The sequence below is a fragment of the Rhinatrema bivittatum genome, chromosome 6 (assembly GCF_901001135.1).
Source record: "Rhinatrema bivittatum chromosome 6, aRhiBiv1.1, whole genome shotgun sequence".
NCBI classification, from domain to species: Eukaryota; Metazoa; Chordata; class Amphibia; order Gymnophiona; family Rhinatrematidae; genus Rhinatrema; species Rhinatrema bivittatum.
In genome coordinates, this window is record NC_042620.1 from 194,249,961 (window position 1) to 194,266,544 (window position 16,584).

The 16,584-nt window shown below is 38.8% G+C and overlaps 1 protein-coding gene across 2 annotated transcripts in view; it reads right to left on the bottom strand.

Annotated features, from left to right (window-relative positions):
- Positions 1–1,541: 1,541 nt before the first annotated feature.
- KLF7 (Kruppel like factor 7) overlaps positions 1,542–16,584 on the bottom strand; it is a 222,755-nt gene continuing 207,712 nt past the window's right edge. For both annotated transcript variants that reach the window (XM_029606354.1, XM_029606355.1), the window contains exon 4: positions 1,542–10,862. In XM_029606354.1, coding sequence (XP_029462214.1) covers positions 10,811–10,862 — 52 coding nt within the window. In that variant the 3' untranslated portion in view covers positions 1,542–10,810. The remainder of the gene's footprint in view (positions 10,863–16,584) is intronic.

The following is a 16,584-nucleotide window of genomic DNA, read 5'->3' on the forward strand; positions in this document are numbered from 1 at the left end:
ATTCTCAGTGGAGTGCCTCAGGAATCTGTCCTGGAACCAGTGCTTTTTAATGTATTTATACATGATCTTGAAAAGGGTATGATGAGCGAGGTGATCAAATTTGCAGACAACACAAAATTATTCAGAGTTGTTAAATCATACATGGATAGCGAGAAATTGCAGGAGGATCTTGCAAGACAGGAAGACTGAGCATCGAAATGGCAGAGCAAATATAATGCGGACAAGTGTAAAGTGATACATATAAGGAAAAGAAACCCACACTGTAGTCATATGATGCTAGATTCCATATTAGAAGTTACCACCCAGGAAAAAGATCTGAGCACCATTGTGGATAATACTTTTAAGTCCTCAGCTCAGTGTGCAGTGGTGATCAAAAAAGAAAATAGAATGTTAGGAATTTTTAGAAAAGGAATAGAGAATAAAATGGAGAACTTCTGTATCACTCCAAGGTGAGACCTCACCTAGAATGCTGTGTGCAAATCTGGTTTCCACATCACAAAAAGGAACTGAAAAGGTATAGAGAAGTGCAACCAAAATAATAAGGGGGATGGAATGGTTCTACTCTGAGGAAAGGCTTAAGAGGTTAGGGCTGTGCAGCATGGAGAGTGATAGCTGAGGGGGATATGATAGAGGTCTATAAAATCAAGTGTGAAATGGAATGTGTAAATCTGAAAGTTATTTACTTTCAAAAATACAAAAACTAGGGGACACTCCATGAAATTAGTAAGTAGCACTTTTAAAACAAACTGGAGAAAATTATTTTGCACTCAATGCACAATTGAACTCTGTAATTCATTGCCAGAGGATGTGGTAAAGGAAGTTAGCATAGCTGGGTTTAAAACAGCTTTGGAAAGTTTTTGGAGAAGTCCATAAACTGTTATTAACCAGATATACTTGGGGAAAGCCACTACTTATTCCTGGAAATTAGCAGCATGGGATTGATCTTCTGTTTGGGATCATGCCATGGACTTGTGTCTTGGAATGGCCACCGTTGGGAGCAGGATACTGGGCTTGATGGACCTCGGTCTGACCCTGGATGATAATTCTTATGTTTTATGTAAACAGACAGTGTGCTCACAGCCTTACATGACTACTGCTGCTGGTAATTCTGCTGAACCTTCTATCTGTGGCAGCCTCCTCCTTAATTCTGGTTCTCTTTTCCTGACAGAGGGATAACCCGTACAACAGAAAATACAAACCACAATGGCAATTCACCAGCAAAACAGGAAAGTACTTTTGCTAACCAATACAAGAAAATAAAAAAAAATCTGAAAAAAAGGGAGATTCCAGGTAAGCTAAGAAGGAACTCATATCTTGAAAATAATTTAATGGTACATCTGCAAATCAATTCATCCAACCCTGGGCCTGTGATGAAAGCCATGCAGGAAAACACTGTGGGATGCCATTAGGAAGATGGCACTGTGCTCCATTTTGCTCATGTGGTCATTCAGCTATAAGTTATTTAGTAAGTGGATCATCTTTTCAAAATGTTTCTTTAAGAAAGAACATAAAAAAACTCACTGAACCATTCCCAGGCCAAACACATTCTACTGTTTATTACACATAGTACATTCTTAAATAAAAATGCGTCACATAACAGTTTTTGCATAGATATCTTACAATATACCAATTTAAAAAAGAATTATGAAACAGACCAGTAACAAAAATAAATTTTTTCTTCATTAATAATTTTGTAACATTAACATACCACCATCATATAATACAAATAATATTTTTTTAAATCTTAAGACTTTTGTACAGCAAAAAAAATTGACAAAGTAATATATTTATATATAAAAAGCTTAAAAAAAGTCCAAAAATAAAAAAATACAACAACAAAAAAAGGCAAAACATAGGGCTGTAATAATGTGTATTTCTGAGATATGTAAGTAGTAGAGATAACAGGGAAGGCCTGAGAGCATGTGACTGAGAATCTCTTCAAATGCACTTGTTTGACATATCTGGCAAAGAAAACAATATAGTGCAAAAATTAAATTCCTTCAAGCTATTTTTTTTTTAATGTGAGGAACATTCATAACTGACAAAAAAAAAAAGGAGAAAGGACACACATTTACAGTTATGTAAAAGGGAAGAGGTAATGGGAGAGGTCTTGAACAATAATTTCAATGCCACAATGACTTGCTGTAACATTAGGATGGAAAGGTGTGGGAACATGGTATTTTTTCTGTAATGACTTGGGGAAAGTCCACAGTTGAGGAGAATAAGCATAGGGTATGGAAAGACTATTAATGGATGATGGATGCAATGCACGAGGCAGCTCATGTACCAAAGGGGCAGATTCAAAATATGATCTTTGCCCACCTGACACATACCTACTCTTATGTGGTTCCTTTGCTAGGAAAAGGCGATCTCAGTACGAAATATTGGCCAGTTTGGTCTTTTCTGGTGAATACAACCATGCTTGTATTTTGATTCAGTAAATCAATGATTTACATATATAAAAAAGAGATGGCTTTCATCATTCAGAAGATGCGACTTCCCAGTGGCCTTTAAGAGACATATACTGTAATGCACAAATGTGAAGACTACATTGCTCTCAAATTAATCTTAAGGAAGAAATTATAAGACAGCCAATGTCAAAGTTTCCATTGACTATTTAAGAAACTAGACTGACCGGTGCACAAGGTGGTCAGAAATTACACACATACACCCCTGAAGGGATAGAGGTAGAAGCACAAGGCAGAGCCAAGTGCTAGAATACCATTTTCTTCCTTCTCCCAAGATTGTGGAACCCAACACAGAACAAGTGTCTCATTGTTACTATACAGAATTTCTTTGATAGACATTTTCATTGTTTCAGCAGTTTTGGAATGTATGAGGTTATGTACGTATGTATGTGTTATGTGACCTGATATGACCATTGGTGCTGTTTGAATTCTATGAACGTATTTAATTATTTTTGAACAGTGATTCAAGTTACACCCAAATGTTCTTTCACTGAAAAAAAAAAAAAAAGTTTAATAATAGAAAATAGTCTGCCACCACACCATGCTGTATTTCCTGGATTTTAAAGCAATAATCTAGTTTTCTCAACAATTACCAGTTCCAACATTTCAAAAATGATGTTGTTTACCTGATAAAAGAACAGCAGATAACTTAAATCTTAAGACTCCACAGTGTGTGGATGAAACATTATAATAAATACCAGATCACCCATATGGTACAACGCTATGCCCTTTAAAGTACTGAAGAACGAAACTTTGAAGGTACTGATCACAAAAGTAGTCTATTAGGCTCAACAGTGTTTTCCCCACAACGCAAAGCCTTCAAACCCGGAAATGTAATTTTATAGCATAATTTTCAGTTTTCACACAGCATCAACCTCTTTCCATGATCTGTCATGTCGTAAGCTGATGACACTAGTCATTGGCAGACAATTTTCAGCCATTATTTCAAAAAACATTGTTTTAGATTCTTGCCAACATTTGTAGACATAACAGTGATTAGTTATACTCTTCTAAAATAGGTTTAAGCTCCACTGGCTACCGGAGTGAAAAAGATGTAGCCAAGCGTTTGCTTGGAGCTGGAAGGAGGGAGTGGTGGAGAGTATATAACCACACATGCACCATATGTTATGGAGTTTTCTCAATATTTGGACAAAACATTTATGTTTTATAAACATAAAAAGCCTTATGAGTAAAATTCTGAATGGTCCTCAGCTTGGCTTCTTATATTATTTTTTGTCTTTTTTTTTATGTACATGAAAAATGGACTGCGAAAAGGAGTGCTGAAGAAAAATAGATCGAAATACATTGGTTACTGTTTTAACAGCTTTCTTTGAAAGAGCATAAGAACTGAAAGTATCGTCACCTGATTTTTGGGTATTAACTGCCCATCATCAATTACCATTAGCAGAGGATACCTATCAGATGCATTCTCAAAACAAGACAGAAAAAAGTGCAACATTTCCAGAATACTAAAACTAGTCTTGATCTTAACAGTTGTCCCTTGGTGAAAAAGTCTTTTGTAAAATTGAGGACTTTCTGTTGCCTGTGCACACCTCCATGACTCACCTGCTTTTGTTTAAAAGTGAAAACAATTTTAGAACTCAGGAGGGTTCTTTCATAAACTAACATCTTGAGAAGATGAACATGTCATTCAATAGAAGGTGGTGAACTTTATCAGGAGAAGTTCATGGATCAGAGTTCAAAGCTCCCTTTTGCCACTGACTATGGCAAAGTTAGTACAGCTCTCTCTGCCTCAGTTTGATGCTCATTCCATGCTGGAAGCTTACATACAGTCCAGACTCTGGAAATGTGCTGCAAAGTCATGTAACCTCAGAAGCAGCTGCATGTCTGTTTTTGAAGTATCAGAATGTGTAAAATGATTTGGGATGACGTGTCAGTTCCCAAAAGAATCATCCTGAGTTTTGGATGCCTTTCTAGTGATTTATCAACAGACGATCACCGTAAAGCAACCACTTTGAGTGGCTACAAGCACAAAAGATACATGTATGAAAGAGAAGATTCCCCTTACGAATTTGCAAGTAATGATCTCAAAACCTTATAATGACCCTTCCCTTCCTATGACCTGCTCCACATTCATATAAAATATAACCACACTAAATGTGGGTAGTGGCTGATGAGAAACCAAACCAAAGAACAACAGAAGAGTGCTGACTTGAGAGGCTGCTTCTTTTTTTTTTATTATGAGTTCAGCAGGTGAAGGGGAGAGGGGTCCCAGGAAGTGAAAATACTTAATTATGTTGGGAAAGAGCCCAGATACAATTTGAGCCACTGGCTGTTGAAGTGGGAGTTTTAAAGAGATTTGCAAACTATTTCTCTCTCACTTGACACTGGTAAAGTAATTTTGTATGTTTTCCCTTAAGAAAATGCCAATGTGATGCTTGTAAAATCATATTTTAACTTAAAAAATAGTAAATCTGCACTGCCAGGCCCCTGATTCCAATAAAGAATAAAGCTGTCACGGTGATGGCGTCACTGGTTTTCAAATGAAGACCATCAAGCAAATGCAGAACAAAACAATGTCCTTTGTGAGTTTGCTCCATTTTTTGATATTAGAATTGGATAGTGCAGTCATAATTTTCTCCAACACCAAATCCTGTTTCACAGTCTTACAGGGGTTAATTAGACTAATGTTTATTGAGAAAACTAAAGTAGGGTGAATTCAGTTTTCAGTGTAAAACCAAGGCATTAACTGCCAGCTTAGCTGTTCTACTGTTATTGCCATCTCTTGGCTGCACTATTTAAACTCCACTGTATGGAAAAATTAGGAAAAGTTGGCAGTCTCATGTAGCAAGCTCACGTACAGCCCGCCAAAGGAGCCAACAAAGATGAACCCATATCTTGGCTGGCAAGCAGTTCTCTTTGGCTCTAGGGGTGGACCTCCAGGTGTTCACACAGTGGAACAGCATTTTGAAGAGGTTAATATGCAATGGAAAAATTGGGTAGAAAAACTACATAAAAATTCCATTGGCACAATTTCTGTATTTTATTTGTGTACATATCCTGATGGCACTTTCAGGGGAACGTTAATGGGAACCATCCCCTTCCAAACGTCTAGATTGGTTAGTGTAAATTGTTTTTATGCTCAGCCCACATAACTGAATAAGATAAGCACAAAGGAAGTGATGAACTAAATACATATAACATTCAGAACAGCAATGAAGGAAAGAGAAAATGTGGTGGCAACTCTTTTGAGCGTTCCACTTTGATATCTTATTGAGGCATGTTGTGAACCACAACACAAATATATTTACTGGGTGTCCCCAGCAATCAATGCTGGTATCCTAAGTGATTACCTAGCTTGGAGGTCTCTGTTTACGATTCATCACATTTCAAAGCTGCATGAATAATAATGGTTTTGCTTCAGCAAAATTATGCAGATCTGGCAGTAGCTTCCAGAGAAATGTGCATGCGTTACTTCCTGTGGCATTTCTGAATCACGTCTGTGGCAGACGCCGGGAACATAGAAGAGTAGACGGACCGTTCAGCACTAGGGAGGGTCCAACTGTTCTCAGTCTGGAAGGAAAGCAGATCGTTCTGCTCCATCTTGCAAAAATATTCACTGAATCAAAATAAAGTCCTAATCTTCAGCACATTTTCCAAAATCTCTCTCAAAATAAAACTTAAAAACTGGCCACTCTACTTGGCAAAAGCAACGTTATCTGTCCTACTGGAACGAAATCAATGGACTAAACTGGTGGCGACCAAAGAAGTTAGTCTCTGCTGTTGTAGGCCATAGTACAGGACATTCAGTGTTATTTTCATGATCACATCACTGATATCACATCACGTGATATCCCCAGAGATATCACGTGATGGAAAGTTCTTTGATTAGAAGAGCTCAGACATTTTATGTTGAAGCGCAAGGGGACTTTTCATTTTATAGGGAAATGATACCACAACAGGCAAAAATCAGAACCTACAACTAAAAAAAAAAAAAAAAAGATCAGTGGTTTAGAAGATGTTCTCTTTCTTTGAAAGCAGAACAGCCTCTGTTAGTGAAACAGCTTGAAGGCGCTGCACTGAAACTGGAGTTTCACGGTCTGCCCCCCTTCAGTTGGCAATGCGTTTTGCAATGCTGGTTCTTTGTTCACTAGCAGTGAGACATCAGAGGAGTCTCTGTGGCAAGCTATACTAGAAACCCCAAAATGTGGGGCACAAAACACGCTATTTAGTGTGAAAACGGCTGTAGCAAGTGTTACCGTGACTGCATGTTCAGTTATTTAAGTTTGAATGCAAACAGGGAATAATAAACTGTTCGGCTATTAGCCCCCTATGCACTAAACAGCAGGAGTTGGTGTAATATTTCCTATGGGCCAATTAATCTGAGGGTTGGCATTCTCCTGTTGGAACAATGCTACTACAGAACTTATTACATAGGGTCATTCCTGTGGCTCTAATTTGCATATTGTTAAGTTATTACATCCCATAGCACAGTACACTAAGCCCACAGTGTAAAAGAAAGGTAAAACATGTATTGGGTAAAATGTATGAAGCGTCATCTTCTTAAAAATAGTTTGACATTTCTTGGCCTCACCTAATTTTTAACAGGGTTCATTGGTAATGATGGGATCCTTTTCTTTTTATTTGGTAGGTTTGGCTATTAGCAATGGCTTCTGTTTTCATATGCATCATAAAACTATTTCCCTTTAAACAGCCTGCAGTCTAGGGATCAGATATCAGGCTCTTCACTACTTTCCAGATCATATTGAAAATGGACAAATGAAATTTAGAAAAAATAAATGAAAGTGTGCCCTTTGAAGCTCTCTCACATAAAGCTGCTGTATGATCTGGATACCAGCAGGATAAATCCTTCTGAAAGTAAGTTTGGTATATGTAATATATGTAGGTCAAACAAGTTATGACTTTCCCCACTGTGTTTCTCTAAAAATGTCTTTTATAGTCAGACTGCATCAAGAGATTTAGGACACCTTTCTCCTCCTCACATGTATGCAGCAAGTCAGCATTTCTGTAAGGATTTATGAATGTTACAGTACCCAGAATAGCTGTAGCGAAAGTGGGATATATGCACTTAAGTGGAAAGAGTTATTTTATTACCACTAAAGCCACTGCAAATTCAGGGGCAAATGCACACAGCGCCGATGAGCAGACAGTGTAAAACCTATTCCCAAATACCATTCCATCCCTTTCTCTCGAAAAGCAGAGAGAAACTGTCCTCTTCCATCACTCAGTGTTTGACAGCTTGAGTACATTTCTCAATAGGACAACACGTACACAGTACTGGTTAAAAATAACTTCAGCAAAAATTAAAAGAGAGACATATATTAGGTGTTTTCTGATAGGCACCATAGTAGTGCCTTTGCTCTGTCATGCTGAAATGAGATGGTAACAAGATCACAAATGACAGCGGAGATAAAAAATAAGTCTCAATCTCATTTAAACACATTTTCTTCCTTCGGATTTTAAACAGAGCCACACATTTTCTAACCACGCATGATTTGACCATGTTATAGACCAGAAGTAGCATTTTTAAGAGAGCTCAGGAGAAGACATTTATGCTATTAAGTGCCAGTGACTACTGTAATTTTGTGTATGTACATTTGCACAGTAAGCTGCGACAGGAAAAAAATTCTAGGATAGTTTTTTTTTTTTTTAATCAAAATGTGCGAACCGGATGTGCTACAGTTTAATACAGCTGAGGGTCAAGTACCCTCAGTCTCCCATTAAACAACCTGGTTGAATGTTTATACACATTCACATAAGACTCAGGTTCTAAGGCTCTTTTCTTTCCATTAAAAACCCCCAGTGGAATGACCACAAATTATTTAAATGCAGAAGCAGAGGAATACAAGATTGTCAGCAAGCAGTGGTCTGGGGATTTTTAAGCAAGTTTCATTTGAAATCTTTGGAATTAAACTGGGTTTTTTTTTTGTTTGATTTTGATCTTTACTTCACTGCCTCCCCCCAAACAAATGCTTTAAATGTGGTCCACATCTTGGATCATAAAAGCCAGATTTCATACTCCTCAAGTCAGAAGTTTCCAAACGGAAGCCAGAAATTCTTTCTGCAAAAGCCGTAAGCAATTAAAGCCACTTCCAGGTGTGTTCACCACCTTTGTGAAATCAAAGGAGGCATGGGAGGTTGAAAATTCAAGTGCCTAGGACCATGATGGCTGCGCTTTCAGTTCTACATTTTTAAAATATTTTAGTCATTTTTTTTTAAACATTTCAATTTTTTATCTTACACTTTTGTTGTTTTTTTTTTAGTTTTTGTCTTTTTTTGTTGTTTTTTTTTTGTTTTTTTGCTTTTGTTTCTTTTTTTTTTTCATTTTTAACAGTCAAGGAGTCAAATGGATAAAAGAGGCCAGCCAGCTGGTATGAAACAGCAGCAACCATTTGGACTCTGATGGACCAAATGTGCAATTTCAGTTTGTTTCTAGACATGTCTTGTAGGAATGGTTATAAAATGCAGAAAAAAATTATACAACCTGTCCTACAGACCACCCCACTTTTCTTGCACAGACCATAAGTATGGTCCCAAAGGCAGTCTTTAGTGTCAGAGCCAGTGCTATCAAGCTATGAATACAAGTTTTATCTAGAGCAAGATTTTGTTTTCTTTGTTAAAAAATGAATTACTGTATTTCTATTTGACCAACTCTGAAAAAAGTCAAGGCCAAATTTTCTAAAGGATTCTCCTCCTGGGGTGAGGGAGGTTGGAAGGGGGGAATCTGAGGCCTCCATTGGCCTTTTGATGTTATAGGCTGCAGGACAAATCTGACCCACTGGTGGAATTTACTAAGGCTTTTCCTCTTGAGATCATGTGGAGAAAACTTCAATGTCATGAACAAAATGGCAAGTATTTGTTTCCCATCTATATATTCATTTAAAGTTTTTTAGAGTGGAAAAGTAAAAGCCTGGGGAATGTGAAAGGAGGTTGTTTTTTTTTTTTCATGTTTCTGTACTATGATTGTTTTATTTTTTGTTTAAGTAGTAATGCTATGAAGCCACTTTACTTTCAAGATGTCCTTATTTTTCTGCTCAAGGACTGATTAATATATTTGGCTTTTTTTTTTTGTTAGACACTTAAACAAAAAGAAGGTACAAAATGCAGCTGCTCTAAGAACAAAGTCAAGAGTTATGCAACTTGGTAACAGGATGTCAGGAACAAGCTACACAGTGTGATGACGACTGTAGAGCAAGGCCCACATCCTCCACAAAAATCAAGAAAACCTGGAGCCTTGTCTTGTGTTGCTGGTCCAAGCCACAGGTTTCCAAATGAGGAACAGAAAGAGCGTTGAAGATCTCTTGTCCATGGAGAAAAGATAAAATGTCAAAGCTTCCAAATAAGCTTTTCAAGTTTCCATAAAAGCAACAACAAAACAAAAATATCTAGCTATGGCAATAAGGTGAGGCCTACGGAAGTACACTCTGATGTTTTTCAGGGACTCTGCTTGATGTTGTCCTCTTGGCCCCCTTGCAGTCTGTGCTAGCAGCTCCCAGAATCCTTAGTGCATATGATGTGCTACAGTCATCATAATTAAAAATAATAATAATTATAATTACAAAAAAAAAAAAAAAAAGAGAATCCTTATGGTGAGGAACTTTTCTCCATGAAGTCTCCTGAAACATATGCTGAAAATGATACACCTCCCATAGGTGCCATTCCACAGTCTGGTGCCATTAAGGTTAAAGGTACTGACTTAAAAGGATCTTAAACAGCTCTGTTCCACAAAGAAGAACCAAAACCAGAACAGATCAAACCTCTGTGAAAAGTCCAACATAGGGTCATTAGGAGTCCTTCAGATGCAAAGAACAAATGAACCAAGAGGTTAATTTTGGCTACCAAACTGGGATTTGGTTTTCTAGTTCAACATTTTTTTTTTTATTATTTAAAAAGAAAATGTTAGTGCTACAAAGATGCAACTTTTAAGACAAAGAATTCTCCTCTTATTAAGTTGCATTAAGTGAGTTAGATTAAGCCCCTCCAACTGCTGTCCATCTACAGGGAAGTTTTATCCGTATTCAAACTGCCATGGCAGCAGCAGGTAACATCCAAGGGGGCTCGTCTGGCAACTGCTCGGCTGCTTCCATTTCACCTAGCCCATTCCATCTTTTTCACTTCATCTGCCTTCTTCCTTCTTAGTGGGGCAAGGCATAACCAACAGAAGAATGCATCTTAGTATAGATGTGTGTGACAATGCGCTTGTGTGCATGTGTCTATATGTGTTTTCTTGTGTACAGAGGTTTATGGGTGATAATATTCTCTTCTGCAAGGCAGTGTGAGTATGACTGTGAGCTCTGCTTTTCACCGATAGGCCCTCACTCTTACAGTCACATCATGGTGCCTGTGGTTCCATATGGTGCTCAAAGGTGTCTCTTCATGTGGAGGGCAAGGTGATCAGACCTGGAAAAACACCTAGGAAAGTAAAAGAAAACAAATAATGAACATCAAACCAAAGCTGCTCACAATATTATTAAAACTGCTCATAATATTATAATATTGCTATTATTATTGTAACCTATTTATACTGAAAGTGCTTTAGAACCAATACTGGCTGTAACTATTGACTGGTAGAACAGAGTAACTTCAGTTAATTTAGTTTGATGCAGTAACACAATCACAGAAAAATGGGACTGAAAAGGATCTCAAGTTCTTTGTCCAGTCCATCCCGCCTCCAGGCAGATTCTACTCTAGCTAGTCTACACAGCTGTTTCTTTAGTCTGCTCTTAAAAACCTTCAGTGACTGAGAGCACCTCCTCCTATGTATGCTGTTCCAGTGTTTAACTACTCTTACAGTTAGAAAACTGTTCTCAATATCAACTCTAATTCTTACCATTACAATTTAAAAATTACTTCTTGTTTTTTCCCTACTGGGGATGGAGAACATTCACAGCTCTATATCTCAACCATTATATTATAACATGAACTCAATATTTCTTCATTTCCTTTTCCTATTACCACAGCTGTTATTAGAGCCTTAACAATAACAAGATCAAAAGAGCAAGTTATCAAGTTGATGCCATGGATCAGGTTCACACAACACATCAGTGTTTGTACCGTTCAAAAAGTTATGGACTTTAAAGCAAGGCTTCCCAAACCTTTAGCCAATGCGACCCCATGAAAATTCACATGATCCCAGAAGACAACCAAAACCACTAGCAGGCATGTGGTCCCCCTCCAAAAATCAGTCTTCACCCTCCCCAGCTGATCCCCTCTCTCAACCTACAAGCCCTCCAGAGGTCCCCCCTCTCTCAGCCTCTGCTCCATCCAGTCCATTTCACATCCCCTCAGCTGATCCTCTCTCTCCCCAAAGCCCTTCTTATAACCCCCAACTGATCCTTCTGTCATCCCCTCCCTTTCATTCAATCTCCATTTCCTTCTCATCCCATTCTCTCACATTGCCTCCCTCCAGCTGATCTCTTTCAGCCCCCTTCTTCCTCTAATGCTGCTGCCACCTGAAAAGTACTGACATTTGAGGTATTTGTGACCCCCAACTGAAGGTTTTATGACCCCATTTGGGGACCTGACCCATAGTTTGGGAAGCCCTGCTTTAAAAGTGACTAACTATCCCCTAGATTCATGAAAATGCAATAATTTCACATGGATAACGCCCACGATAATGATAATTTTACAATGTTAGTGTTTTGCATAGGTAGTATCATGGGACATGTTAAAGATTTCATGTTATGCAATACTTGCAGTTCGCTACTTGCAAATTGCCAAGAGAGAAAGCGAGAGAGACTCTATAAGGCCTTCAAGGTAGTCAACTATTTATATCAGTATAGAAGGGCTAGCTAATAACTCGAGGTGAGGTTTTTGTGGTAGTGTAGGGTTTTGGGGACAGTTATACATGTAGAGTGAGAAGTATGACTAGCACAGTACACCTCAGTGAAGATTTGACGTCATTTGGAGTGAGGAAAGTCTCACAAAGATGAGATTTCTACAATGTTCACTCGCCCTAGCTTGAAAGTATCCTGGTATAGAGCCCATCAAGCTAGGGCGAGAGAACATTGTAGAAACCTCATCTTTGTGAGACTTTCCTCACTCCAAATGACGTCAAATCTTCACTGAGGTGTACTGTGCTGTTCATACGTCTCACTCTGCATGTAAAACTGGCCCCAAAACCCTAAACCTCCACCAAAACTTCACCTCTAGTTATTAGCTGACCCTCCTATAGTGATATAAATAGTTGAATACTGTGAAGGACTCTGCAGAGGCTATTTCTCTCTCTCTAATCCACTTCACTCATCTCCCTCTCCCGAAGCCCAAAAAATGCCTGAAATGCAATTTGCATTACTAGCGCATGCGTTACGGCGGTATTGCGGGTGTTAATGCCATAATACTTTTGATGAATGATCCTATATGTCAGCGTCAGTAAAACGGGAATGCCAAAATGGCTATCATTTGCAACAAAATGCATTTGTAGCGTAGGGCCCATTCATGTTGAGCTTCTGTCCTCTGTTGTAGAGGTCTAACAACAGTAGAAATGATAAGGGGTAGTAGTAATTTGCCTTTCTATGCCACTGCAACCACAGTTGTAGAATAAAAAAAGTCAACCATTGTAGTGTGGCACACTATGGCATTAAAACTTTCAAGTCTATAATACAACAATGGAATGCAAGATATAATTCAATATCTGGCAACAAATACAGATGTGCAGCTTTGAATTATTTGGTTCATTTGGTGGGTTTCTCCATTCATTTCTTTAGTTTTAGAATGAATGAGAAAAATGTGTTCCGTTCGTTTTTCATTTTACATTAAAGGCAATGGAAGAAGGCCCCACTGATTTCAATGTAAAAGAAAAATGGCTGCGGTCCAGGCTGACACTGGTAACCAGCCCAAAGCTGGGTCCTGTTGCCAAGGCCCAGCCCTAAACCTAGGCCTGGGCCCAATGCCAGGTCTGAATCGCCAAGGCCAGGTCTGACACTGGTGCTCGGCTGAGGCTGGGTCCCAGTCAGGGAATCCCAGGCTTAGGCTCAGGTCCAGGCCCAGGTCAAGGTTGGATCCCAGTCACTGAACCCCAAACCTAGGCCCAAGGCCCAGGTCCAGGTTGCGGTTGCTAAGTCCCAGGCCCTGGCTGAGGCTGGGTCCTGGTTGCTGAGGCAAGGACACAAGGCCTGGTCCCACCGAAGGCCCATTTTCTTTCTGTTAGAAAATGAATATACATAAAAATATTTGTATATATTTGTTCAAGGTCTGTTTTCAGTTTGTACCACTTGAAAATAGCCTCATTTGTTATGTTTTGCACTTTTGTGAAAAACAAATGCACATCCTTAGCAACAAACCCCACTGGAATAGCAAAGTTTGTCTTTGGAAATCTCTAAAATTCTCATTTTTACAACCCTAACAGTATCTCTTTGTCTGGCAAATCAAATTGGCCAATGTGGGTTGTCAGGTATGAATATCTACTGCACCTGTATAGGTCAATAAGCAGCTAATCACTGAGGAGTAGCCTAGTGGTTAAAGCAGTGGAAACCAGGGTTCAAACCCCACTGTCGCTCCTTGTGACATTGAACAAGTCACTTTACCTTCCATTGCCTCAGGTACAAAATTATCCCCAGAGGATTTACAATCTAATATACAAAATTAGACTGTAAGTCCTCTGGGGATCGGGAAATACCTACAGTACCTGAATGTAATCTGCTTTGAAGTACCAAAAAGCAGAATATAAAAATCTAAAATAAATAAATATTTTATGCTGATTGAGAAAGCTAGGTTAAGACAAAAGTCTTGTTTTCAGCTGAGTCCAGAGAGGCTGCAGGATGAATGGAACGTATTAAAAGTAAAACAGAAAATTACATCATAAAAATAATGTAAAAAGTTCATCAAAACATTTACAAACAGGTCTCAATAGCAGATATTCATATCTAAAGCTATTGACAGCAGAACATGTGCGAAGGGGAAGTTACCAGGCCTGCAGGTAAAGAGACTAATTCAATATTATTAGCAGTTGATCTCAGAGATTAAACACTATGGGAAGAAAGATTTTTTTCTGAAGGGAAAACAGTAAGTTCACAGTAAATTCTGTATGCTAGCTTGGGCCATGGTGTTTACCTTCTTCCTGTAACTGAAAGCTGTCCATGAGGAGAGCAATTTTCAGACACCATTTACCCAGCTAAATGCTGATTTAGCTGGGTAAATTCGCTGACAAACTTGCCTGGCCTTTATCCAGCTAAATTAGGTTTGGGAAATCAACACCATGCATACTTTTAGCTAGGTAAGTAGTAGGTGGGCCAGGAGCATGTTTAGGTTGAAGGTGGGGAATAACACTTATAGATTACATATTCAAGGGAAAAATTATGCACAGAAAAGCAGGTGCAGATCCCAATGGGTACTATTTTCCAGAGGCAATTTTCAAAGGAGAAGTATGACTGAATTTTCCCTTTGAGAACTGGTGCGCTCCATGTAAAAGTACCAGCGCTCTGCAGCAATGTGGCTACTTTTGAAAACTGCTCCCTTAATTTACCAAGCAAACATGAGATTTGTGGATTTTGCAGCATTAAAAATTAATCTAAGATTCTAGTAAACAATAACCGCCTGACCTCAAAATTTGTAGTAGGGAGCCATGAAAATTAAAGGAATGACCTCTCATGCTATCATAACTGAGTGCATAGCTTATTACACAAAGTGTGTTTTTTCTGCAAAGGGCTGAGGTGGCCAACTCATCCTCAAGAGCCACAAAGAAGTTTGGTTTTTAGGATCTCCGCAATGAATATACATGAGATAGATTTGCATGAGCTGCCTCAAATGTATATAAATCTCAAATGCGGAGATCCTGAAAACCAGACCAGTTTGTGGCTTGAGAATCTGAGTTGCTACCCCTGGCATAGGGTTTCATACATGCACCCCCACACATCATCAATGTCATCATCAGTATGAGGTTTGCAGTATGTGGTGGTAGTGTAATCAAGGCTTTACGTTTTCAATGACAACTGGATGGTAGATCCTGCAGGAGAGCACACAGAATTCTGTAACCAATTAAAAAAAAATGTTAAATGGCAGATCTGCTGAAGAATTGTCATTTGGTTATTGAAAAATCATAACAAATTGACAAAAATGTGTCTTTTACCAATCAGATACTAAAGACAATTACATCTGCTTAATTAGCAGGGGTGTGCACGAGCAACATTTTAGTTGGGCTGTTTCATTCATTTTCTTCTTTTTATTTTATCATGTTTTTTTTTTTTTAGTTTAGGATCCATTTGTTTCATTATCTCACACGTATAACTTTGCTTTTATATGCAAAATGCCGTACTTAAGCAAAAAGACAATTGCACATTCCCCTAACTGGTTCCCTTTTCAAAGTTATTGCTCTTGTCGACAGACCTGCCCACAAATACGTGTGCCTTTTATTTGCCTCTGACTGCCCCCAGATCTGAATATATTTTCACTGGCTCAACCTGGATCGCTGCCACAGCCTCAAAGCTCTCATTACTTACTGCGTCCATAGAACTGCAGAAAATGAAGGGCTTGAATTGTAATAGGATTTCATTTTTATAGGATGCACAGTCAGAGAAAATGCATAAGAATTCTCCATAGCTCCTTCACGTTAAATACTTTTGATGAGATGAGTTCCAAATTCTCTCACTCTGATTTTATCACAGTCCTGAAAAACCATGATGAAATCGTAAAATGTCTGCTCCCCAGCACAAAGCTGGGATAGGTGTGGGGGCTTCTATCTCTCCTTGGAATGGTCCCTAGACTTCACTCTCCCCAGCACCTGGTCCCACATTTGCAGCCCATAAATCAATCCCTAGATTTCCCTCCCTCTGCCCAGCTGGCTTGAGGAGAGAAGCACTTACCTGCATCTGTCTCTGCCACTGATTGGTTTCAGTCTAATTACAAAACTGAAGCCAGGCCAGCAGAGGAGACAAATTCAGGTAAGTGCTGCTCTATTCCTGCTAAGACAGGGAGAGGCTGCTCTTTGGGGGATCAAATGAAAGATGCCAATGAAATCACCTGCTGGGGCCCCCTAAGAGCTTGGATTGTGAATGATGTTCTCCTATTCAGTGCCTAAAAGAACATTGAGAAAGCTGCATTGTCAGCGTGTATTCCAATAAGAAACACACTTATATGATGCTAAACATAAGAGATGCAATATTCCTCCTTCCCAAGCCAGAGTCTCATCAGAGCGCTG